At 50.0% G+C, this 26,057-nt stretch overlaps 2 protein-coding genes across 2 annotated transcripts in view; one reads left to right on the top strand and one right to left on the bottom strand.

Annotated features, from left to right (window-relative positions):
- XRN2 (5'-3' exoribonuclease 2) overlaps nt 1-5,715 on the top strand; it is a 40,380-nt gene extending 34,665 nt beyond the window's left edge. Inside the window, exons 29-30 of the mRNA XM_072331609.1 lie at nt 1,510-1,651; nt 4,930-5,715. Coding sequence (XP_072187710.1) covers nt 1,510-1,651; nt 4,930-4,992 — 205 coding nt within the window. The 3' untranslated portion in view covers nt 4,993-5,715. The remainder of the gene's footprint in view (nt 1-1,509; nt 1,652-4,929) is intronic.
- A 1,785-nt stretch (nt 5,716-7,500) lies between these two features.
- Nucleotides 7,501-8,605, bottom strand: NKX2-4 (NK2 homeobox 4). Its single transcript, XM_072333100.1, has 2 exons — nt 8,239-8,605; nt 7,501-8,147 (listed from the first exon to the last, which is right to left on the bottom strand). The coding sequence occupies exons 1-2, from the start codon at nt 8,603-8,605 to the stop codon at nt 7,501-7,503; spliced, it is 1,014 nt and encodes a 337-aa protein (XP_072189201.1).
- Between the last annotated feature and the right edge of the window lie 17,452 nt (nt 8,606-26,057).

Genomic DNA, 26,057 nt, shown 5'->3' on the forward strand with positions numbered 1-26,057 from the left:
AAGATGATATTGCTCTTCCTACTGAATACTTCAGATAACACTGTGCGTTTTCTAGGCATCTCTGAAGCTAAAAATAAAGCTGCCTATTGCCATTTAGCTTTCGTGCATGTTCCTTTTTGGTATATTTATTGCACGTCATGTTTACCTGTTGCGTATTTATCAGATAAAACCAATCAGGTATTATTTGTTTCATTTTGGGAGCTGATAAGAGATTTTAGGCCAACTGAAACTTTGCCTCTGCTCCAGAAGGTGAAATTGTTCTCCAGTTCTCCCCACTTACTCAAAGCAGCGTTTGCCTCCCATGGTAGAGCTCTGCTCCCATCAGAGCATCCTCCTATTCGGGTCAGCCTCTTTCCTGAAGTCACACCACCTCATTAAGCTGTGTGTGTTTGACAGCGTGTATCAGATTGTGCCCCCGCATCAGATTGTTTGGCCAAAGCCAAAATCCCACCAAAGTACTCCCAGCAATCCTAGGGGAAGACTCTTTGAAGATACACACAGGAACTCAGTTAAGAAGTGCCACAGGTAAATGTGAAATGTGGTACTTATGCTGGCTGTGCTCCTGTTTCTGTGTTCAACTGGCCCTCTTGAATATGGGTCATAAAAGATTAACTGTCTCAGCTAGCCGACATTTTCTCATGACAACAACATATTGCACAGCAAAAGGTAACTGCTGTGAATTCTGTGAGCAGTTGTACCCTTACCAGTGTTTAGCTCTGAAGACTATATATCATGGCTGTATCATTTCTCTAAATATTTTTAATCAGACAATGATTGGATGTATTATACCTGTTGCTTTATAATTGTAATGTTAGAATAGGTACTTGAAGGCAATTAAAACATTTCTTGCTGTTAGTAATCTTGGATAGCAAACTGGGCTATAATGGATGTTGAATTTGCGTTCCCATATAAACTGTACACCAAATGTCAGTCAGTCCATGCCAATTAGTGCTTATGTTGCTAGGTCACCGTGGTCAATTGAAAACGGCATCAATAGAACTTGAAAAGGTTTCTTCCCGATCAGACCTTCTGACATATTGAGCAGAATAATGGATGGGAAAAAGCAGCCAAGGCCCCTACCCTAGATTCAGAATACTCGCAGTAAGAATTCATTTGCAACCTGCAATTAACTAGAAAGAATGGACTCCCAGAAAGAGTCTGGACATTTAGAAAAGAAAGCCTCATTCTTCCATATTGCACATGTTTACTCATTGGACGGTGCGTTGCGTTTAGCTAGCTTGGTGATATCTGGGTTTTAATCGATGTTCAGGATCGCAGTGGATGAATTGGCAGATTTGCTCCTAGAATAAAATCTGGGCAGAATCCTTTCAAGGAATATTTTGAAGTTTCTGGTTTGTGAAGTTTGGAGTTTGCCGCTGATGGCAGGTAGTGCGTGGGTCTGTAGCTTCCAACTGTGAGGCAAATGGTAGCACGTATCAAACTACAGCACAGCAATGTGCGGTTTTGCAGCGCTGAACTCTTAAGGTCATGCTTTATTCTTTATTGCAGATCTGCTGGGGCTGCCCCGCTGCTCGCCTGGAACCGCATGCTGCCAGCCCAAAGTCAGTACCCACCGGGCCAGTACCAGGGGCTGGGTGGGCCCATGAATTACCCACAGAGACCTGAGGATCGGATGGACCGGGGAAGGCAGGTATGAAAATGCTGTCTGTACATCTTCTCGGTGTGTGGCTGCAGGGGGTTGGGTGGGCCTTCCCTGCTGCTTTTAGTCCCATGGCTGTGCCACCAGTGCAAACACTGACAAAGAAGGCTCACCACCCTGCCCAGCCCCTCTGTGTGTGCTTGTGGCACGAGGCCCATGCCATCACTGTGCAGCTGCTGCGTTTCATTAAAAGCAGATCAAGTGTCTTACCAAGTCACACACCTCTTGCAGCTTGAGAAAATAGAATCTGGAAGCGAGTGTTTCAACCAGAGCCTTCCCCTTCTGTAAGGAAATGTATGAAATCTATGTGCTTTGGAGATAGAAGGATGTCTCCTTGCTGTTTGACTTCTCTTTTTCACCCCCTCACGTGCTTACTGGCTGTATCTATTTAAACGTCAGACTCCAGTAATCAGAATAATAAGCATCTGTGAATGTCCACCTGGAAATAAGTTTGTGTGGCTAAACGAAAGCAAGCAAACATGGTTCATGGAAAAGCAACAAAACAGGAAGGCCTGAAAGCAGCAGGTTGTTTTGCCTACATGGTATTTGTGTGTGTGTATTCCCTGTAAAATCTCAGTCTGGACATTCTTTTTTGCTCTTAGTTCTCCTCATGACCATCCCAGCATGCAATCATTTGTTGCACAGCGTGACACGGCGTCAGATTTGATGTTTGATTCCTAGGGCTGTTCCCCTTGTGCTTCCAGTAGTGAAGGTCTTAGGTCTGAATTCTGTCCTGCAATGTGTTAAATAACATCCCAGTCTCCTTTGCTTACGCAGCAGGGGCTGCAAGCACGATCCATTTAACACGCAATGTCACATAACGTACTTGAAAGTCTTACATTTTTTTGCCACTTCTGGTTCTTTGTCCACTTCATATTTTTCTTTTCTATTCCGACTGGGTAGCAGAATCCATCACAACCACTTTGCACTGTGACATTGTTAGCTCTGAGTTTTCTAAAGCAGTTAATACAATAAAGACATGTACTGTCAAATCCAGTTTGTAACAGAAGAGCCTTTGGCCTTTGCTGGGGAAGCTTTTTGCAGAGTGCCTTGTGCTTCTGTCGCCGGTTCAGCTTGTCAGGACTGGAGCCCAGCAGAAACAGTCTGCGAGCCACTAATACCGTTCTCAGCATTGTCCCTGGGCTGCAGGATTACATCTTGCTGCTGAAAAGATCTATAGCCAACGAGCAGCCTGCCCCACTGCTCCCAACTCTTCAACTCATGTTTGGCTGAACCCTTGTTTGCAGCGGTGAGATCTCCCTTCTGTCCACACCACCCCTCCCCCCCGCACCCTCATCTCCTACCCTGAAGCATTTTTAGTGCAGAGGAGGCTTTAAGGCTGGAGGAAAAACTGTCTCCAGCTCATTCAGCTGTAGTGTTTAGTATTGCATCAGGGAACTGAGGAAAAGAGAGGCAAGTATACCGTGTGCTCTGGCTTTGAGAATGCAGAGGATGCATGGCCAGTGCTAATCCTTCCAGCACAGTTTTGACTGTAAGCAAAATTAGGCAGCACGGATCTCACATTAGCCCCAGTGGGGAAATGGTGTTCTAGCTAGGAGCTGAATCCTGGCATTTTTGTGAAAGAAGTCAGTGCTTCACTAGTTTATTCCCAACCTTAAGTCTTCATGAATAACAGTTGCTGCCAAGCAGCACAGAAGTGGACAGGAATTGTTTTAGAGCAGTGTGGGTGCAGGGAGGAATGGGGATCAGTGCCTGTTTGGAAGGTTGGAACTGAGATCTCAGAACACTGTGGACATCTACATGTGCAGTGGCATACAATCTCTGCAGCTCTATAGCTGCCTGCTGTCCCAGTGGCGAAACAGGAGGCAGGATGGCAGCCATGCCTTTCATTTTTGTTGTTTGTTTGGGTCTTTTTAATGTTATTTTTGAATGAACTTTCAGATGTAATTATTTCCTTGGGGCTGATGGCAGTGAAATAAAATTAGCCTCTACCTGAAAAGGTTTAGGATGCGAAACCAATAATTGAATCTAGCATTGCTGCCTGCACATCTCAAAGCTTTAAAGCCCTGAAAAGGGATTCAAGTGGAAGCGGTGACACAGAGCAGCATAAATAATCATCTTTGGTCCCTTTCACCTCTGAATTCTTTTTTTACAGCATCCAGAACATGGCGTGAAGAGGTTAATAAACACGCTGCTGCAAAGTGCTTACAAAATTAATGCAGCTGCCATGGATAGGGGCTGCTCGGGGGTGGTGCACGTTCCCTGTGCCTCGGAGCTGGCACAGAGAAATAAAGCATAAATGCGCTCGTGTCGTGGAGCTGTTTGACATCCTGAATTTAGGCTGCACTAATACGTAACCGAACGTCCAGATAAATGCCTTGTGTAGCTGTTAAGAGCCCTCCTGAACCTCACTTGGACGCACAGACAGGCAGAGCTCTCTGCTCTTTGTGCAACTGGAAGGATTTCTCAGGGGTTGCAGGCAACTTAGCTTGTTGAATTGGTGGGTTTCGCATCGACTGCGATTAAAAAACAAGCCCAAGATCTCCCTAAAGCAGCACATTCTGCACATCTCTCTTCAGATCCCGCTTAAAAACAGGGTGTAAAAAAAAATGTTTTCTGTCAAAGCCTTTTTGCTCGCCTGCCATAAACACGTGGAGCCAAAACCCTCTGCCTTTTCATGCTGCTATCTCCCATAGGGTAAAGATGGTTTTCTCTTTTAAAGAACAAAACGAAGCCGCTTCATCACCCCCTGCTCCCCATTCCCTCCCCCAGGAAAAGCCAACAACAACCCCGTGGCTGCCAACAGAATGAACTTTGCGGGCCCTGCGGCGCGTCAGTTTGAAATGCTTCAAGGACACTTTAACCATCTATTTTTTCCCCCCTTACGTAGTGTATAGAAGGCTCCATCTCAGAGCCAAAAATGTCTTCGTTTGCGCCGAGTCTGCGTGAGACGTCGGGATATTTTGCCGGCGATTAAAAGCAAACGAGTGCAGAAAAAACGCTTCTGTCACAAAACCAAATGTTTTCATGTTTTGCTTTCAATTGTCCCTCGGTACCAACATCTGACTCTTTTAGCTTCAGCGTGCAAACAGCTCCACCAGAAAAGGAGCCGTTTATTGAGCAGCATTGCTTCTGCTGGGGCATGGGTACCGTGTGGAGGCCGAAGCTCTGCTGAGAGCGGCTGCGGCGCGGTACCTTTCTGTGCTGAAGATGCATTGTTTCATTGCTGTAGGGCGCCTGGAGCCCCGCTAACTTGTTTGCTGTGCTGTTAATCCAAAAAATAAATGCTCGCTTTTGTTTGTTTGTAGGCATACGGCCCCGGGAGGCCCTACCTGCTGCCCCCGCCCTCGGGAAGATACAGCTGGAATTAACTCTGCTCTCCCAAGCGCTGAAAACGACTGGGTTTTGGTTTTGTTTTTATTATACTGGGGGAGGGGTGTTGGGGGTGGGGGGGGGGAAAGAAATGGCTCAGAAACCTCCCTGTAGTTTTTAAACTCTGCTTCTTTTAAATGTGTCCATTTCTTACCGAGCCGATTATGTTTTGTCACTGCGGCCCACGAGGCACCTCCATCTACAAACCTTTGGGCCATGCTGGGAGAGCTGTTTTGTCCTCATGGCATCCCCAAGCTGTGCCGCACCGCCCTGTCAATGCGAGCCTCAGCCATCCTCTACTTCACACACACAAGAGCCTGAAAACAGACACGGAGTTGTAAAGAATGCATAGAAATCAGATGTGATGAACTCAGAGAGGACGCAGCGGGCAGCATGGAGAGCACAGGGGTTAAGGATGCGGCCAGCAACACTGTTCTGATGCTGCTTTGGATTTCTCAGAGGGGAAAACAGGATATTTTTTGGACTTTAAAGCAAAATGTTCCCACTTCTACAGCTTGTTGCCTGTTCTTTGACTTGGTTTTTGCAACACAAAACAAGCACGGAAGGTTTATCTGTCTGTTCTGATATGTAATTTAAAATAGCTGCCCTGTATGGAGTTTCCATTCATTTTTAGTACTCTTTTTAGGGGATTTTTTCCATGTGAGTGTACCAAATCAGTAAATATTTTTATTTGCTTTATAAAGTGGCTTTTGAAATTCGGAGCGCTGCCCTCTGCTTTATTTCTGCCCTCTGTATTTGTGTGCACACGTTTGATATTAATTACTTGCAGCACAGTAATTCCACATGGCCTCAAACCACGGCAATTCAAACCTTTGTTTAACCAAAAACGGAGCGTGTTTCTGCTGCTGGGGAGCACGCAGGTAAAAGCAGCACTGTTAATGCTGCTGTAGCACCTCTTGCTCGTGTTCTTAAGGTTTGCACGCACAGCTATGAGAGCCAGCATTGCTTCAGCCATCGCCTGGGAGTGTTTTTGCAGCACCCCTCTTTTTAGGCCCTGCACCTTAATTGCCAGCAGCGGGACCTTGAGCCCTGCAACCTTAGAGGGTGAAACCGGCTTCTTTATTTTCAAGTGACGGGGAGTGCTGTAATATCCTTCACTGCAATGCAATTGCTGTCCTACCTGGAGCTGGGAAGCGCTGTCGGTGCTCCCCAGCACCCTTCTCCCCCTTCTATAAAAACACATTGGTCTCCAAAAGTAATCTTTTTTGAGCAGAACACAACCAGCAAGTATTGACTCTTCATGCAAGTGCAGTGCTGGGAGGGAGGCTGGTGGGAGGGAGCTCCTGCTTATCCTGCCGACGGTGCTCCCGGGTTTGAACACCGAGTGCAGGCATGCCCTTATGCCTCACTTCTTTCTGGGGTAAGGGGAGAAAGCTTAGGGTGAAAGGGAGTCCTTTGGGAGCAGCATCCCCCTGTGCAGCCCTTTGCCCCCAGGCTGGCAGCTGTGCTTCTCAAAGCCTGTGTTCCCCTCGGAGCCGGGCAGAGCTGTGTGGCTGTCTGCGTGGGCACAGCATCCCCTTCGCTCCTGCACGGTGCAGGGGAGGGGGAGCCCCAAAAACCGTTTCAACAACAGAACAACCCCAGGCAGCATCACAGAATGAAATCCCAGCCCAGCTTTGAGGGAGGGAGGTGGCGGCCGAGGGCACGGAATGGGAAGGAAGCAAGCAAAAAGGTTGAGAACAACGTTTGTCTTTATTGTAGAAAAAGGGGAAAGGGGATAAAAAAGGAAAAAAAGAAAAAAAAAAAGGGGGGGGGGGGGGAATAAATAATAAATAAATAAAAAGAAAGAAAAGAAAGAATAGAAATCGGGAAGGAAAAGAAAAACAACCCAAGAACTATAAAGAGAAAACGAAAAAATAAAACACAAAAAAAAAGGGGGGGAAAAGAACGAAAATAAAGGGGAAAAGGAATAAAAATAAAGGGAAGCTAAACCAAAAGAAAGAAAACGTGAACACGAGAAAGGAAGGTGCGCGCACACCGGCACCGCGGCGCTCCCCGCCCGCCCGCCGTTCGCAACCCCGAGGCGGCCCGGCCGGAGCTGCCCGCTGCCGTCGGGGGGCTTTTCTGTCCGTGCGCGAACGTTAATTTCGTAAGCCGTAATTCACAACAACGAACGCGACTCTTTTTTTTCCCTCCCCCTGGAATGCGAGCTTCGAAGCCGACGAGCTCCTTCGGAAACGCTCCGCGTCCTCTCGGCGCTGCCGGCGCTCCCCGTCCTGCGGAAGGCAGCGGCCGCTCCCGCCCGCACCGCTCGCCGCCTCCTCGACCTCCGCTTACAACTCAATTTCCCTCCAATCAACCGATAATGAAATCGCACTTCGGGGGCACCCTTGTAAAATTAATTCTGCCGGGCTAAGTTGCACTTCAGAAGGTTTATTGTTCGCGCTCAGCGGGGCCGCCAAGGTACGCGCACGGCGGCTCTCGGGCTCCGCGGGACGGCGGGGCCGGGCTGGGAGCGGACATCCCGAGCCGCCCGCCCCGTCGGATTACCACGTCCTGCCGTAGAGCAGGTTGGGGCTGACCATGCCGCCGTTGTAATCGACGCCGGCCGAGTCCATGGGAGCCAGGGGGGGCACCTGGCCGTGCAGCGGCGGCGGGCTGGGCGCCAGCTCCTCCAGGTCCGCCGCCTGCCCCAGCGAGCCGGGGTGCGGGTGGGAAGTGGGCAGCGAGCCCCCGGGGCCGCTGGAGGCCGCGGGCTGCCCGGGGGCCGGGGTGCCGCTGCCCGGCGGCGGGCAGGGCTTGCCGTCCTTCACCAGCACTGGCACGGCGACGCGGCGGGGCGAGGGCTGCTGGCAGAGGCCGCCGGAGCCGTCGGGGTGCAGCTGCTGGGCGGCCGCCTTGTCCTTGGCCTGCCGCTTCATCTTGTAGCGGTGGTTCTGGAACCAGATCTTCACCTGGGTGGGCGTGAGGTGGATGAGGCTGGCCAGGTGCTCCCGCTCCGGCGCCGACAGGTACTTCTGCTGCTTGAAGCGCCGCTCCAACTCGTAGACCTGCGCCTGCGAGAAGAGCACTCTCCTCTTCCTCCGCGGGGCCGCGTGCAGCGGCACGATGCCCTTGGCTCCCTCGCCGAGGCCGCTCAGGCCGCCCATCCCGGCCACGTTCATCCCCGCCGCCGGGCCCACGAACCTGGAGACTGAGCGGGACGCGCGGCTCAGAGCCGGGGCCGCCCCGTCGGAGCGCGGCCGCCCCCCTCCCGCCGCCCGCCGCCCCGCGCCCGCACTTACTGCCGGGGTAACGCGGGTCTCCGCCGGCCCCGTACCAGCCGCCGCCCGCCGCCGCGCCGCTCCTCATGCCGTCGGGGTAGGCTGGCAGCTCGCCCACGTTGCCCAGCCCGCCGCCGCAATACCCCCCGACGGCGCCGTGCGGGAACTGGGAGACGCCGTGCGGCATGTGGTAGGCGGCCGCCCCGGCGGGGCCCGCCACGACGTGCTGCGGGACGGCGGCTGCGGCGGCGCCGGGCACCGCGGGCTGCCTGTAGGGCCCCAGCCCGGCCGCCCCGTCCATGCCGCCGAACTTCTTGTAGCTCTCCTCCATGGGGCTGAGGATGTCGGTGACGGAGAAGGGCGTCGTGTGCTTGGGGCTCAGCGACATGGCGGGGCGGGCCGGGCCCTCCGCTCCCGCCGCCACCGGCGAGCCGTGCGCTGGCGGCTACCAGCCCCTGGGCGCTCGTAGCTCGCCGTTTCTTTTAGCCCGGCGCCAGCTTTACGCCAGACACCGAGGGGCGGAGCGACGGCCCGGAGGGGGACAGCGACGGCGGGCGGCCCCGTCCCCTCCCCGCCGCCGGGGAGCGCCCCCGCCTCCCGCCGCCGCCCGGCCCCGGCCCCCTCCTCCCGGCATTGTCCCGCGGCCGCCGTCGGGCTCTTAAGCCCGGCCGCCCCGGGGCACGGCCGCAGCAGCTCGTCCGCGGCCCTCGCCCGTAAGTACCCGCGACCCGACGGCGCGGCCCTGACGGCGAACGCCTGTCCCGAAAGCCGCGCCGCTCCCGGCTTGGGCGCGGCGGGGATGGGGCCCGGGGGTCGCCGCTTCCTGGGGTCCGGGCCTGGCCGGGGGGAGTTTGGAAGGGCGACGGACGGTCGGGGATTTGGGATTTCGTTCGTTCTGCGATTATATCCATTCGGGGCTGCCGCTGGGCTGGGGCTGCAGAGCCGTCCGGGGAACTGCGACCGGGCTCTGCTCACCGCTCCGGGCAACCCGACGGGACGGCCGCTGCCGCGAGTACGGGCTGAGCTCTCGGCGTGCGCCCACGCCGCTGCCGCCCCTTCCCTCGGAGAGGACAGGCCATCGGGCATAGCGTAGCCGTACGCTGCCCCTCGACGAGCGCTCAGGTGGCCGGTGCAGGGTGCTGTAGGCTGCTCCCGCACTGCAGGATGGCCTGGGGGCCGTGGGACCCTTCCCTTCTCTTCCCCTTCACGTTTCTCTTACACTTCCCCATCTTTTCCCTAACCCCTCGCCCCCCACCCCTCTTTTCTTTTTCCTTTTTCCTTTCACTTTCCACTTCCCTATTCCCTTTCCCTTCTCATCCCATCTCATCCTCTCCCCACATCCCGTCTCCTCTGTCTCCCCTTTTCTGATCCTCCATCCTCAAAGCCCCGCAGTAGTTCAGCACAGAGGGGGATGTGGGTGTATTACTTCTCTTCCTGGTTCATCTGTCCTAAACTCTTTATCCCTGCCGAGTTTACCTACAAAACTTGGTTCATTTGTGAATTTTCCAGACTTTAAGCAGAATTCCTGGTGCTCCCATTTATTCTTTTTCTCGGGCATTCCTTCCCTCTCCACATCCTCAGCCCCACTGCCCAAGTATGGAGAGGACTGGAGAGCCGCAGGGTCCAAACCCTCCTGCCCTAAGGATGTCCTACAGGGACCTGCCCTAAGGATGCCTGTCGGGGACAGCGTGGGGCCATCCCACAGCCCTGCTGCCAGAATGCAGAGTGCTCCCCACAGCCCTGAGCCCCAAAGAATGAATGCAGCCAGGAGTAACACAGCCCGTATGCTGCTCCCACATGCAATTCTTCTATATATCAATGAGTATTGATAAATATATATCTATATAGGCCAACCCCACAGCATTGTGATGATCTCTTCCATCATTTCCTAAGCTCGACTTTACTGAAAGAAAGCATGTTGGCAAGGATGGTATGAAGCAGCAGGTCTGGGTTGGAATGCAGTATTGAGGTGCTTTATCCCTTTGCTGCTTTACTCTTTGCAGCAACCCAACACGTGCCTTTGTTTCCTTACTATGGTGAGTTGGAATTTTCTAATGGGAAAAAAAATGTTCCACTGCTTTAGAGTGTGTGCGACTGATTTTCTAACTGAATTGCCCCAAACCTGGAAGTGGGAAGCAAAACTGGACCCTGCCCTCCCATAGCGTGGGCTGATTGAGCTGCAGAATTCCTGCCAAGTAATTCCAAAGGGAGATGTTAAAAAGGCATTAAAAAAGGAAGTGTGATAAGGCAGGCAGTGATAGAGAAGAGCCCACCGAGAAGTCCGATGATGGGGTTTTAATTTGGGGGTTATTTCCGAAGCTCCCCACTGACACGCACAGCGCAGGAGGTCACCACTATTTATCACTGCAAAGTGCAGGTGTTATTTCAGAGCTCAGGTTATCTTTCTGATAATGATGGCGTATTTGGGGTGGACGGTGCTCATTTCCACCGCTCAGTTGGTCTTGCTGTTTTAGTCTGTGCCTGTTACAGTGAAGATACTGACTTTGGCGAGACACAATTGACACAATGCTCAGAGCTGATTTTGGGGGGCCACGTTACAATAACCCTGTATAAATGCTAATTTATTGCTGCGTCCGCTCGCCTACAAGCTGTAGTTTCCTCCAACTCATCAGCCATAGCTGCCCATTGCTGAGTTACGTACGGCGCTGCATTCGGGCTGATGGCAGATTGCCTCCATTCGCCTCCTACCAATGATTTGCAGAGATTAAAAAGGGGGTCAGGAATGGAGGCTTAAAGCATTGCTTTCTAAAGACATCGTTTGATTAAAAAAGGAACCCGAGGTTTCCAGGTTGCTCTGACATCATTTCCCTATGAACCCCAGGTGTGGTGGCTCTTCTCCCCCGTTCAGAGGGAAGGAGTGATGTCTGTACATCTCCAGCTGCATGTGTTGCTCCCACTGCCCACCGTGTCCGGGAGAAACCAGGCCCTTGGGAATTAATTACATGCAGCAATTAACGGGCTGGGTGCCTGCTTCCTGCAGTGGAGATGGTTTTTGTATTTGGGGGAGGTTGCTTATAAGGAGATAAAGTCAACAGCAGAGTTATACGGTGGGGTCCTGGTCTCACCACTCACCCCTAACCCCTCCTTCCCCAACCCTCCCCCCCCAGCTGCCTGCCTTCACTTGATGTCAATTACCACTCGATAATTACTTTCTGCTGTAGTGACTGTAGGTGTTGCACGTGTCCCCGCTTGGAACAAAAGCCGAACGTATTGGACTTCTCAAATCCTTCCCCAAGAGCTGTGCGTGCTGAGCTGTGCATTCTGTTGGCGTGTTGTTTTCAGAGCAGTTTGCAGCAGTGGGGCCTTCTCTGTGCCCCCCTCATCCTCGCAATGGGCTGCATGCCCACCTCTGGCTGCACGCCCACCCTGGGTGCTGCATTCCTCTTGCACCCCATGGCAATAACCCGCTCCTGGAGCCGTTTGCCAAGCTGTTTATCTGTTCATTTGGAGGGTGGCCGAAAATAAAACTTTCTGATTTTCTGCTGCATCGCTGGGGAAGGTGCTGGACAGCTCCGAAGCCCGCTGGAAACGGGCTGCGGGTTGGCAAGGGATGCGAGCACGGAGGAGGGATGCTGATCGCATTAAGGTGGGTTGCCGTGGTTCCAGCTGGAGCTGGTTCTGTGCTTAGCAGAACCCCTCGGGACCAGGCTGGATGCTTGCAGTGTTGTAACCCCACATGCGTGGCTTCTGGCTTAGCACCTCCCTGCTAACTTTCTTTCCTGGTTGGTTTAGAACCATAGAATCATAGAAACATGAAGGTGGAGAAGACCCCTAAGATCATCCAGTCCAACCCCATCCCACACCCACTGTGCCCACTGACATCCCTTAGTGCCACATCCCCACGGCTCTGGGACACCTCCAGGGATGGTGACCCCACCACTCCCTGCAGACAGAACTGCAGATTGGCATCTAGCATCACGTGGGCTCTCTTTGGAAAGGGGGGGGGAAAAAAGAAGAGGGGGGAAAGACCTTGATACTCATTTGATGACATCCCTTGGTTTCCTTTGTTGGCATCCTGAAGTCAGCGTGCGGTCAAGGTGACTCCTTGGGTTAGGGGTAGATGCAGCAGGAGGAAATGACAGTGTTGACTTCCTGAAGGATCCTCTCCATTACCTTTGAAGTCGGAATAATTTTCCCTGCACAATTAGAAGTAACCATAGTTACTGGAAGCCCTCGCTCCAGGAGGCTGAGCCGAGCAGGGGGCGTCCAGCAGGGGAGAGGAGGAGCTCCATGGGAGCAAGGCTCACGCACGCCCCGTGCTGGGCAAGCAGTGCTTGGGCTCTTGGCTGGGACTGTTGGGTGCAGATATGGGGGTTGGTCCAGGGTCCCAAAAGACAGGTTTGTGCCACAAGCACGTGCTGGTTTAGAGGTCCCGTTGCCTGAATATTTATAGCACCTTTGCTGTGTTCATTCTAGCATTAAACCGCTAATTAATTATGACATTTGTACTACTTCATTTTTCACTGTGAATCCACAGAACCTGGCAGGCAGTTAATTAGCTCTCTCTATACGAAGGATACCAAGAAAAAATAATTGCTTGAGGAATCATAGTGGTGTTCTCTCGGAAAGGTCTTACCTACAAGCTGGCTTAAAGCTTGCTGGATTTGCACTTTGCGAGATGCCTCTGTCAAAGGCCAGTCCTTAGGAAGAGCGATTTGAAGGAAAAGGTTATCTGGGAGATGCAGCTCAGAGTGTGTTATTTAATGCTTGTGAGTCCAAGGGAAATCAATTATCTAAACAACTCCCATTCTGGAATGGCTTGCTTTATTCTTTTTTAAATACATACTCATCTTTGTTTTTATATTGTTGCATACAGCTGACTGACAAACCTGAGCCAGTGATGGTGATCTTTCCCCCACTGGTACTGCATAGGGATGGGTGAGGATTTGAACCTAGAATGGAAATTCTGGTTTAAAATAAATATATAAATATATATATAGAAAAAGGATTTATAGCCTTTCTGCATTTGAGAGAGGAGTTGGCTAGGGGCTTGGCTTCACCTTGGGGATTCCATGGCATGCTAAGAGCAGTGAGGTAGTGGCACAGGCTGCCCAGAGAGGTGGTGGTGCCCCATACCAGCAGACAGCCAAGGTCAGTCTGGATGGGGCTCTGAGCACTGATGGAGCTGTGGGTGTCCCTGGGCACTGCAGGGGGGTGGACCAGATGGCTTTCAGGGGTCCATTCCAACTCAGTGTTCAGTTCAGTGATTCTGTGATTCCATGAGGTGCTCCCTGTGGTCCCCATGGTGCCATCCCAGTGGTGCCTCCAGCGCACCGAGTGTCGCTCTTCATCCCCACCTCTTGCCTTCTCCAGTGATGTCTGTGGCACTGCAGGCTCTGTGGGATAACAAGTAGATGCCAAGACAACCAGGAAAAATGGAATAGTGGAAATGGCATAGGTGCCTATGGGGATGAACATGTGTTCCCTTAAGCGAATTGAAGGCTACAATGGGTGCACTTGCCCTTGGTGCTTCCTTTGAGAAACTTGTTTTATTAGCAGATAGTTCTGTGGTGAGGTTACAGAAGGAGCACTACAGTAATGGAGTTGACATCTATATAGTGGAGTTGACACTTTATTGAAAAGGAGGAAGAAAAAAAAAGAAAAAAAACAAACCTTCACAGGGTTCCCCTGCCTCCCCCTCCCTTTATTTCCTTATTTTGCTGTCATCAATTGAAATGAGGCGCACAAACTTTGAACAGCAATTTAATAATATTTCATACAACGGCAGTGCTTCAGGAATGCTAGCAGGACAAATCAACCAGCTGCAAACTTGAACTTTGCTAAGAAATCAAGGCAATAGCTTGTTCAACAAATAACGATTCTGAATCAATTCTTGGCGCACACTCGTGTTATTAACTATTATGCACAGTCTTGGCTCTCGGTTTGTGTTAGATGTTTCAGCAAGAAGTTCAGAGCAGGGATCTGCACTGCATCTAGAGATGAGTAAATAGATGTGCTTTGCTCTGCTGTGGCCTCTGGTTCTGCTTCACATCGCTTTGCATTGAGTTGGGCTGGAGCGCAAAGGAGATGATCCGCATGGCGGATTCATTAGGGAAGGCTTTGATAAGCAAATTGCCAGCCCAACTAAGGGAAGGGAAGACAAAATCATCTTTCAGGCCCTGAGCCCACAGGGAATGTCACTCAGACCTCCACCTCCATTTGCATTCATTGGGATTCTGCTGTAACAAAGTATGCTTATCCATTATTGCTAACTGATATTAATGCCATATTTTCCCAAGTCCTCAGCTACTGGATTCCTGATATGAAACTCAGCTCTTTATATTTTTTCTGCCTTGAAGAGCTGCAGACCCTTCTGTGCAACTGGCATGGCTGGAAGTGGTTGTATGTTTTTCACTCACGTGCTTACAAGCATCCTCCTCCTTGCCTTCCTTGTTCTGGATGGAACAAAGGAAAGAAAGCGTTTAAAGAAAATGAAAACTCTTGGCTCCAGAAATGCTTTTCTGATGTAATATTTTTTAATTGATAAAAGTTACAAGTCCCTCATTGGCTTCTTCTCTTCCCACTGTCCTCTAACTTAAATAACACGTCTTTCTTCTTTGGATAGCTTGGGTTACTAGAGCCCATTGACATTTGTATTTCTAATGTAATAATCAAATGCTAAAACACAGATTACACTTGGATCAACACATCCAGTTCTTAAACCCTGAAAGTAATTATCTTTTCTCATGTATGACAAAATGAAAATATTATCTAGGAGCTGCTGGTGTCTTCGTCAGACATGTGCCCAGAGCTGGGATGGATCCTGCTCTGGAGCAGGGGCTCCTGGTAGAGCATGGTCTCAGACACTGTGGCACACCAGATCAGGCAACTCCTGTGCCTGGACAATTTCGTTTGAGTGGTGGGGACGGGTGTGGATTCCCTCTTACATCTCAGTTGTGATCACGCAGATGCCCGAGGTAAGGAGCTGGGCCAAAGAGGAGGCTCAGGGGAGACTTTACTTCTCTTTGCAATGACCTGAAAGGAGGTTGTGATGAGGTGATAACAGCAACAGGAAGATAGGGGATGGCCTCACATTGTACCAGGGGAGGTTCAGGTTGGCTGTTAGGAACAGTTCTCTCTCCCAAAGAGCGGTGAGGCAGTGGCACAGCTGCACAGGAGTGGTGGGGTCACCGTCCATGGAGATGCCCCAGAGTCGTAGGGATGTGGCACTGAGGGACGTGGGCAGAGGGCACAGTGGGGTGGGCTGGGGTTGGACTGGATGATCCTAGTGTTCTTTTCCAGCACTGATGTTCTCTGAGTCTATGATTGTATGTTTCATAATGCTTGCCCAGATCTAAGCATTTCTAATCCTTGCTGTGATGCTCTCTCTGTTCTTAAGGTCTGCTGTGTTCCAGCCAATGTGTTGTTTATTTCACAGCTATGAAAGCTACAGCACTGGAAACCATGTCAGAGTTTGACCCCCTGATGGCAATCTTCACTCAATAGTTATAGTGCAGTACAAGTTTTCAAATGTGACAATAGCAAGGCTTCTGACACTGTGTTTAATTTCCTAGTGCTGTAAAGCTGGACATTGGAGCCCTCCATCCTCATGTACACATGGTCTTGAAAGTGGCATGGATTAAAGCATGCATCCTCATCAGAACCCGCAGTGATTTTGTCCAATGATGTTGGAGCAATACTGGCACAACCCATCAGTGGGCAGTGCATTGGGGTGTATATTTTGGCACGTAATTCCTGATTTTAAATTGTAGCCAAATTCCTTTTGGACAGCACATCCAAAGGGATGGGGAAGGTGCTCCTGTCCAGTGGGAGCCAACCAGAGAGCTGTGGGTTCCCCTTCCTTGGAGGTGCCCAAGGCCAGATTGGATGGGCCCTGGGCAGCCTGAGCTGGTGGGGGGCAGCCAGCCCATGGCAGGGGTTGGGGTTGGGGGGGCTTTGAGGTTCCTTCCAACCCAACCATTCTGTGAGCTATGAAGCAGGAGGTGTGGGCAGAGAATGGCCCGACTCTGCTCAGAGCTCCCACAAAACAGGAGGGGATCTGGGCCCACTGAGGTGCTTCAGAAAGCATTTGATGTGGGGAAACGGTGTGAGTTGATAAAGAAGTCGATAACGGCGCGTGTCTGAAGTGGAACTTAAGCTAACTGCTGAAAATACTTTGAAAAGCGCTGACCACAATTAAGCACTTAATCAGGAGAGAGATGCAATTTTCTGAGGCTCAGAGTACAAAAATCGTGAAGCACAGATCCAGAGATATGAAGGAAAATGTCTCTTTGGCAATTAAGATCCATTCTGCTCAAAGGCTGAAAATGGTATCATTGAATTACTTTTGTTGCACGGTTGATACACTGAATTATCTAAAATGTAAACCATTGTGCCTCAAATGCCACTCAAGAAGTAAAACAGCTTCTCCTGCTCAGCTGTTACCCAGCTCTGCCGATTGTCTCCTGATGCTATCTGCTTTCCCTTCTTTAAAATAACACTCTTAATGGAGCTTTTTTTTCTTTCCTTCCCTGTAGCATGACGCTGGCTGGAAGGAGCTGTGCAGGAGCACTGCAGAGAAGAGACTTTCCAGGAATGTTTCTGCATGGAAAGCCAACACGTCTGCCTTGCTGGACTGAGGGAAGGAGCGATTCTGACTTGATTGGTGAAGTCAGTGTGAGGCTCCCCATTGATTCCAGTGGGTGCCAACCTCTGTGGTCTGAGACAGCAGCCTCAGCACTGAGTTTGCACCTCACGTGATGGGACCCTTGTCTACATCGAGGCCAGAAAATGCTTTTGCATCCTAAATAAACTCAGATGAAACCATCACATGACAGCTTTCTTTGTGTGGGAACGTAAGGAGCTGGGAGAAGAAGGAATGGGGAATGGGGCATGGGGAAGATGCTCACATAGCCTGTTTGGGAAGGACAGATGAGGTGGATAAAAGCAAAGGCAGGTCAAGTTACTCTACTCCAGTGTTATATCCCAATAACAGTGTGGTGTTATTCCCAATTGCAGTGTGGTGTTACATGGTGTTACAGCCCGTGCAGGAGTTAAGGGCAGCTTTTATCCTCTGATGACTAGCGTGCTGCAGCCAGATGGAACGGTATAAATCTCTCCTTACACACAATGAAGCCAAAACAAATATTAAGCAGTGATTAAGTGGCAACCCAAACAGAAGCAGGCGTCCTGTGGGCCGAAACAGGAAATCTTGGGTTACAAAACTCAAGATATGTTAATTTAATTTGATTATATATTTGATGGCTATCTTAAGTGGCCCATGAATAATTGATGAAAATTAGGAAAGCTGCTGTTTGCCTTTAAAATCAAGCTGTAGAGGGTAGGAACTGAATCTTTACGAGTGTAATTACTGTTTGCATGGGTCATGTGGGAGATCCCCACAGCCTATGGCAGGAGGAGGAAGGATGAAGGTTTCCACTCCTCTGGGGCTGGGATGGAATCTCCTGAGATCAGTACCTAAAGGGGAGGTCTAGGAAAGAAGGGGACAGATTCTTTAGCAGGGTCTGCTGTGGTAGGACAAGGGGAAATGGTTTCAAACTAAAAAGGGGGGGGGAGGGGTTTAGATGGGATAGGAAGAAAACATTTTTTATGATAATGGTAGGAAGTTTTGGCATAGGTTGCCCAGAGAAGTGGTGGTGTCCCATCCCTGCAGACAGCCAACGTCAGGCTGGACGAGGCTCTGAGCACTGATGGAGCTGTGGGTGGCCCTGTACAGCACAGAGGGTTGGACTGGGTGGGCTTTAAGTGTTCCTTCCAACTCAAACTGTTCTATGAAGTTTGGTGGGTGTCACTTTCTGCACCAACGTGGTGCAGCCAGAGGCTGCCCAGAGGGCAACATGGAGACCAAACATTTTTGCCATCACCTTTTGTGATGCCACTGAGAACGAGGCCCTCCTCACTGCCAAAGCCTTTGTCTCAAATACACATGAAGATCCATTTGAATGGTAGAATCATTAAGGTTGGAAAGGTCACTAAGATCATCCAGTCCAACCATCATCCCATGCCCATGACTGCTCTAGATCACATCCCTCAGTACCACAGCTCCATGGCTTTGGGATACCTCCATGGACAGTGACCCCACCACTCCCTGTGCAGCTGTGCCACTGCCTTACCTCTCTCTGGGAGAAGGAATTGTTCCTAACAGCCAACCTGTACCTCCCCTGGCACAACGTAAGGCCATCCCCTCTCATACTAAAGATTAACTCTTATTCTTGCTTCAGTTTCTGGACCATACCAAAGCCTTTCTCGGTGAACATAGCTAAATGGGGACCAGGTGACTAGTGGCATCCATCCCAAACCCTACAGGATCCATTTGATGGTGTCTGCTTGGCAAATAATGAGTCCCGGCTGCTGTGTGTGGTGACTGAAGGGGTAAAAAGGTGGATACAGCCCAGCGTAAGTCTCAGAGACACAAGGGGGGTCAGGGCACTTTACCCATGGAATTGAAGGCAGCATGCCATTATTATTTTTTTTTTCAGAGGGCTGAAATGGAAGGGGTTACCTGGCAGTGACTTCTCGCTATTGTGGGAGTCAGAAACAAGATAAAGGTACATCAGGGGAGATGGGCAAACAGTCATTCTTAAAGTAAGATAAACAACAAACTTTTATTTGACTGGGCCTTTGAAGGAGCACAATAACCGGAGGCGCAGAATGCATTATTTACCTCAGGAAGCGATCATGAATTATACAGAAAGTTGTCTGAGAGCCCCTGGGAGCTGTGACCTGTGGGGATTTGTGAAGGAGGGAGTGCATCTGTGGCAGCTTGCTCTGTGCTGAAGCAAGTGTCACACCCCACAGGCTCTAATGGAGGAGCTGACCTCCGCAGTAACCAGGAGGGAACAGCAAGGAGGTGGAGAACAAAAGCCTATCCTTAGCATACTTTAAAGTCCTTAACCTAGATACAAAGCATGCCTGTAAATGAAAAGGCAGCCCTCGGATTTTAGCTTAAGCCAATCAAAATGGACTGGTTATGGAAAAATAGTTTTCTCTTGTTGTCTGCCAAGCTTCAGTTTTACATTGGAGATGAAGGGGGGGATAGAGTTTAACAGCAGTTACTCCAAGCTTCCCACTTAAACACTTGCATTATGGTTTTAGCCAAATGGAAAGCCTAGGCCAATTTAGGGTTCTGTTTTGTTGTTCTTTATATATGTGTGTATGTATGTATGTATGTATGTATAATGCCAGCATTAAAACAGCTGACAACAAATTAAGCCAAATGGTTTAGAATGTGTGATTTGATTTATTGATGCTGAGGTGCCTAGAAAACTCTCAGCTCCCCCTGCATGCACCACGTATTTTGGGTTTAATTTCTAGGTCTTTCAAAGACAGAAGCCTTCCTTAACGTACTTTATCAGTGTCTTCAGATTTTGTTGGGCTTGGGACCAGCAGGAGATGGATCATGTCAGCATGGATGGAGCTTAATGTTTGTGTGCTTTTCATTGAAGAGATGGTATGGCTCGGCCATATTCATTTCCTTCTCTGTGCCCCACTTGAACATTTTTTGCTGACAGTGAAGGCAATAAGATCATGATTTTGTGAACATTTACAAGCTGGCAATCAATAACTTACTACTAATTTGTTGCACTGATTTGTTTGGACAGACCAGATTCTGACTGGGCTCCTGCCAAATTAGACCAAGTTAGGCTGAATCAGGTTACACTGTAATGCAAGCTGCAAACACAGAAATGCTTGCTTCCAGAAGACTGGAAAAGTAGGAAAGGGAAATCCTAAGTGTCCCAGGTTGCCAAAAGGCAAAACTGCTTTCAGTGTTCCAACTCCATCTGTCATCTGTGGGGCAAAGGATCTGTGAGGGAAGGTGGGATGGATGGCAATGAACACAAACACATCCTTCTGCCCTTTATTTCCTCAGTCCATTGAAGCCTGAGGATGCCTTTTCCACCTCCCACACGGGAGCATGCACTTAGCATTGCAGGGCAAGGTGACAGTAGCAGCCACATCCCAAAACATTGGTCCTTTATACTGTGTAAATGGATTTTCTAGGATAATCCATGAGCTGATCCATACCCAATCCTGTCAAGGAGATCATGGAATCCTTTTGACCTAAATTATCACCACTATAGCTGACTTATGTGAAAGTACCTTGAGAAAAACACAAGATGCTTTACTGCATTTTTATTTGAAAGTACACATTTCTGGCTGATTCATGCCATATTTCCTCAAGTAAGCATATTTCAGCTTGTGTTGAGGTTGCACTGAGTCTGTGGAGGGAAGACTGTGTCATGGATTGCACTTTATGGACTGCTTGAGCAATTATAGATGCAGAAATCAAAGATGAAGAGGAGAAAAGCAAATCTTCCATGGTGTAGGAGAGCATCAAGACTGCACTGTGTGGAGCCCAAGGATGGCCCTGGGAAAGCTGAGGCCATATTTATTATCAAAAGTACACTAAGATTCCATTATTTGAGCAGATCTTGAGCAGCAAAGCATGCCCTTTGGCTGATTGGTTGGTTGGTTGGCTGGTTGGGTGGTAATTTGTCTAGTTGGTTGTTGGTTGCCTGGTTTGGTTGGTTGGTTGGTGAGTAAGTTGGTTTGGCTGATTGACTGGTAGTTTGGCAAGTTTGGTTGACTGACTTGGCTGGCTGGTTGATTGGTTAGTTATATGGCTGGTTGCTTGCTTGGCTGATTAGTCTGTTGGTTGGCTAGTTGTCTGGTTGGCTAGTTGACTGGTTATCTGGTTTGGTTGGTTGGTTGGTTGTCTGGTTTGTTGGTTGGTGGGTTGGTTGGTTCAGTTGCATGATTGGTTGCTTGGATGGTTGGCTGGTTTGGTTGGTTAGTTGGCTGGTTTAATTGGTTGGTTGATTGGTTGGCTGGTTTGGTTGGTTGTTGGGTTGGCTGGTTTGAATGCATGGTTGGTTGGTTGGTTGGCTGTTTGGTTGGCAGATTTGGTTGGTTGGTTAATTCACTGGTAGGCTGGTTTGGTTGATTAGTGAGTTGGCTGTTTTGGTGGCATTGTTGGTTAGTTGGCTGGTTTGGTTCATTTGGTTTGCTTTGATGGAGTTGGTGGCCCTCAGGCTTTTGTGGGGCATGTTCAACTAGAGAGTGGGACAAAGTCCTTATTAAGAAACTAGCTGTGAAGCTCCTTGACTGGAGAAGGGGTTTATTTTATTCTTCTTTGCATATTTATTTAACAGTCATAGACAACAGATGATGATGAATTTTTTTCTTCACGTGGTCGAAGAAGGATTTGGCATCTTTGAATGCCTGAATTGGTTTTATTATTGTTTTTTTTTTAGGGTTACAGGCTGCTACGTGATTGCTTTGTGTTCTTGGCACTAAAATAAACAAATAAATCAGAACATCCATACCATATTTATAACTGACTTCTTTTGTGTGTGTGTGTTGCTTTGTTTTGTTTTCCTTAAATAGTTGAAACAGTTCAGACTGACTGACCAGACCAAGCCATGAAGGTGATAATATGACCTTACATGACTTATTCTAAGCAGCTTCACTTGCAGTTTTCCTGGTGGATGGCTTTCTTTCTGAAGTGGTGCTAGACCCCATGAAATACAGCAGATCTCTATGCAGAATTGAGGGATGCTGATGTTTGCTAAGTCAACCTGCAGCAATTCCAAGCAGGTTCCTCTGAGCTCTCCAACTTGCACATCTCATCTGGAATGGTTTTTTATCAGCAGCACGGAGAGGGTTTCCAGCAGTTAAATCCTTAATGCGTATGTGGAATGAAGAGCCGTTGCATACATCCTGGTTACCTCTAACTGTTCAAACCTTATTTGTGCAAAAGAAGAAAACATGTTAAATGTTAAAATGGAGAAGTGGTAACTCACATTGTACATTATTTCTTTTGCCTATTGAAACATTTTAAAACAATTTATTATCCAATTCACATGCAAGCGTGTACCTGCGGTGCCCAGATGGAACTGCATGTTGATTCTCTCAGACCTTCATCTTGATCCGTGGAAAAGGTTTTAGATTTTGTGTCTGGTGCCAACCTGTCCCAGCCAGGGAAATGAGGGGAATGTGGGCTTGCATGGCAGAGATGTGTCAGGGTGCTGGAGCTCAAGTTCCCCTGGTGGGAGATAGGTGAACTCTGAGCAGCAGGATAGCAGGTGCTGCCATGTCACCCCAGGTGGGTGGCAACTGCTGCATCAGCTGCAAAGCCTCAGCATAGGCTGTACAAGGTGGGTCCATTGTATGCGGCCATCCAATTTTTGAGGCAGAGGATGCTGAATCCAAGTGCTTGGTGCTACACTGAGTAGTGAATCTGCTGAACAAAAGCCTCTTAGAGCAAAGGAAATGCAAGATGTAGCTATGCCGCACCTGGGGGGAAATAAGCACAGGGTGGTCTGTCCTGGAGCATTTCCTGCTGGAGCTGCAGGGATTGAGCACACAGCTCTGCTCTCTGCAGTGAGAGCTGGCATTTGCTCAGAATTTCATTTATCCTTCCAGAGCTGGTTACAGAGCTGTCCCAGCTGCTCTGATACCTCTAAATGACAGAGGCTGAAACAAAAACATAGACTGGCCTCTTCTTTGGGATAAAAATGTGAGCACTGACTTGCTCACATTGAGACTGTGTTTTAGCCAGAGCAACAAAACAAATGGGACAGAGGAGAGAGAGGAGGCACAGCTGAGCATCACGAGCTCAGCAGTGGCTCTGGCACTACAAGGGACACTGGCTGCTGCTGGTGGAAGGAGTGCTGTAGGCACAGCATGGGGATCCAGCAGCTTCTGTTTGTTTGTTTTTTCCTGAAGCAGCTCTGAGTTGGACCGTTCAAAACAAAACAAAAAGACAAAAACAAAACAAAACAAAACCCCACCACCATCAACAGCAAACAAAAACCAACAGAAGTGAAGTCTTCGAGCACCTACCTGCTAGGCTGAGCTGCCGAAGCACCTTGCTGTGTGTGAACTTGTAGCCATCTGCATTTCCAGCAGCGCTCTGACCTGTGGTTCGCTGAGGGGTGAGAAGAGGAGGAGGGCTGGGAGGAAAACATGCCCGCTCCGGGATGCTGGCACTGCGCGGTGCTCCTCACTACTACCGGTTCCTTCGTTCTTCTGGCTCGATTGGTGCTCATAATTACACAAACCAGAGGTGAATGCCGAGCACCCAACCCCACTTAGGACTTGAAAACGCGGGTGTTTATCCTTTCAGTATTAAGGGCGGTGAGGCCCTGGCACTGCCCGGCACTTCACCGGGCAGGTGAAGCGCCTGATGCTCAATCCCTGGATACGCTCAAGGCCAACTTGGTTGGGGCCCTGGGTGCGATGATAGCAGCCCGGCCTCCCCACCCCCGGCCGTCCCTTGTCCCGCAGCGCCGCCGTGCGGCCGCCCCGTCGGGGCTCGGGGTGGGCGCCCACCTCCCCGGCTCCCCGCGGGGCTCCGCGCCGCATCCCCGGGCAGCTCTGCGGGGCTGCTCTGCGCCCTGCGCGGGGCTCTGCTGCCTCCCAGCGGTCCAGCAGCGCATGGAGCAAAAGAAAAACCATCAGAATCATAAATCACAGCAGAAAGAATAGACCCCGAAATCGTTTCCTTCTCGGAAAGAAAGCGGAGATTCGGGGGAGCGGGCTCGGAGAGTAGATGCGATGCGAGGATGAAGAACCGTGAAGCACTGATGCTGGCAGAGTGCCGCTCTCCCGAAGCCACAAGTGCCCATTTCCTGGTATTCCTCGTACGGCGCTATCGGGGCCGCCGTCACCGCAGAGCACGGGGCGCGGAGGGGGGGGGGAGCGGCCCCGCGTGTCCCCCGCAGCCCTTCCCTACCGGCCCCTTAATAAACACCGCCGAGAATTGCTCTTATACTTGGTAAATATTGGCTTAGCTTTTCATTGACCGGCTCTCTTGAAAAAAGACCCGAAAAATCCACACCGGTTCCAAACTAAGCCAAACAGTCAATAGGTGACGAAAGTAAGTTATTTCCAGGGCTTAGCGGGGCTTCCAGCTCATTATCGGGTTATCTGATTCGCCTAAACAGTTCCTGCCCCTCGAGGGGCTGGGGAAGGCCGGGCGGGGCAGGGTCGGGGTTGGGAGCCGGAGGGAGCACAGGTGAGGTTCTCTTCCTGTTCCCACACCGCCTCAGACCCACAGCCTCCCCCCTCCTCCGTGGGGTGGGAGAAATGTCAAGGATGAGAGGGTTTCTCTTTCTTTCTCTCTTTCTCTCTCTCTCCTCTTTCTCTCTTTCTTTCTTTCTTTCTTTCTTTCTTTCTTTCTTTCTTTCTTTCTTTCTTTCTTTCTTTCTTTCTTTCTTTCTTTCTTTCTTTCTTTCTTCTTTCTTTCTCTCTCTTTCTCTCTTTCTCTCTTTCTCTCTTTCTCTCTTTCTCTCTTTCTCTCTTCTCTTTCTCTCTTCTCTCTTTCTTTCTCTCTCTCTCTCTCTCTTCTCTCTTTCTTTTTATACTTTTTCACTATCTTTCGTTCCTTCCTTCTTTCTCACCCCCCCAGTTTCTTCCTTCCTTCCTTCCTTCCTTCCTTCCTTCCTTCCTTCCTTCCTTCCTTCCTTCCTTCCTTCCTTCCTTCCTTCCTTCCTTCCTTCCTTCCTTCCTTCCTTCCTTCCTTCCTTCCTTCCTTCCTTCCTTCCTTCCTTCCTTCCTTCCTTCCTTCCTTCCTTCCTTCCTTCCTTCCTTCCTTCCTTCCATCTTTCTCTCCCTCCCTTTCTCTCTCTCTTTCTTCCTTTCTTTTCCTTCTCTCTCCCTCTCTTTTTGTTCTATCCTTTTACTTCTCCCTTTTTCTTTCTCTCTTTTCTCTCCCTAATCGCCTGCCTCGCACAACGAGGAGCCACAACAAGAGACAGTTCTCTGGAAAAAGAACAGAAATTGGTCAGTGCGGCGCTGCATAACATTACAGGGGGTGAATGCGCCCTTGTTCTCGGCCGGGCCGCGGCCGCCGGGAGGTGCGGGCCGGGAGATGCGCTGGGGTGGGGGCGATTTCCTGCGCCATGAGCCCAACTTGTCAGCGGGTCGGGGAGAAAAGGAGGGCTCTGTTGTTCTTCAAAGAGAGAGGGAGAGAGGGAGAGAAGGCGAGAGGGTTTCTTCTTTTTTTCTTTCTTTCTCTCTCTCTCTCTCTCTTTTTTTTTTTTTTCCCCCCTTTCCAGAATAGATATAGCACGAATTTTTAATTCGCCTTCCTTTCACAGACAACAATGCTGGTTTTGAAAGCTGGGCACAATTTGGGTTTTGTGAGGGGTCCCCCGGCCCAGCTGGCCATATGGGATACAACATGTAGAACATGCCTAACAATGAGAGCGAGTGACAGCCGTAACAAAACGCAAAGGACACTGCTCCCTGACTCCGAGATGTGCTGCCTCCCAGAAACCGATTGAATGGCCCTAAAAAAAGAGGAAAGGGGGGTGAGGAGGGAAAGGACAACCTCCCCCCCCCCCCCCCCCCTCCCCCCCTCCTCCCAAACTGCCTCTCCCTTTTTTTTCTATCCCCCCCCCTCACCCCACACCCCCCGACTGCCTTTGCCTCGGTCTCTTTAATATGCACGCCTCTAACATGCTCACCTCCCTGCCTCCCCCATTGTGCTGTTTTGTGAAGTCTACTGTATATTGTGTAAAGATAGACTGCCCGGAGCTGGCCTGGCAACATGGGAGATATAAGGCCACGGAGGTTAGGGCCACACAACTGGTTTTATAGACTTAGCAGAGCCTGGGGGAAAAAAAAATAATAATACATACATACATATATATATATATATATATATAAAGGGAAAAAAAAAAAAAAGAAAAAAAGAAAGTAAAATGGGGGGGGAAAAAGGAACTGTTTTCCCTGTCTCCCTGGGCTGGCAAAGGGAACGCACAAACTGTGTCCGCTCCTCTGCCGGCCCTACAGCCCGCTCCGTCAGTCAGGGATGCACGGCCGAGCGGCTCCTCTGCCTCGGGCTCGTTGGA

The sequence above is a fragment of the Excalfactoria chinensis genome, chromosome 3, assembly GCF_039878825.1.
Source record: "Excalfactoria chinensis isolate bCotChi1 chromosome 3, bCotChi1.hap2, whole genome shotgun sequence".
NCBI classification, from domain to species: domain Eukaryota; kingdom Metazoa; phylum Chordata; class Aves; order Galliformes; family Phasianidae; genus Excalfactoria; species Excalfactoria chinensis.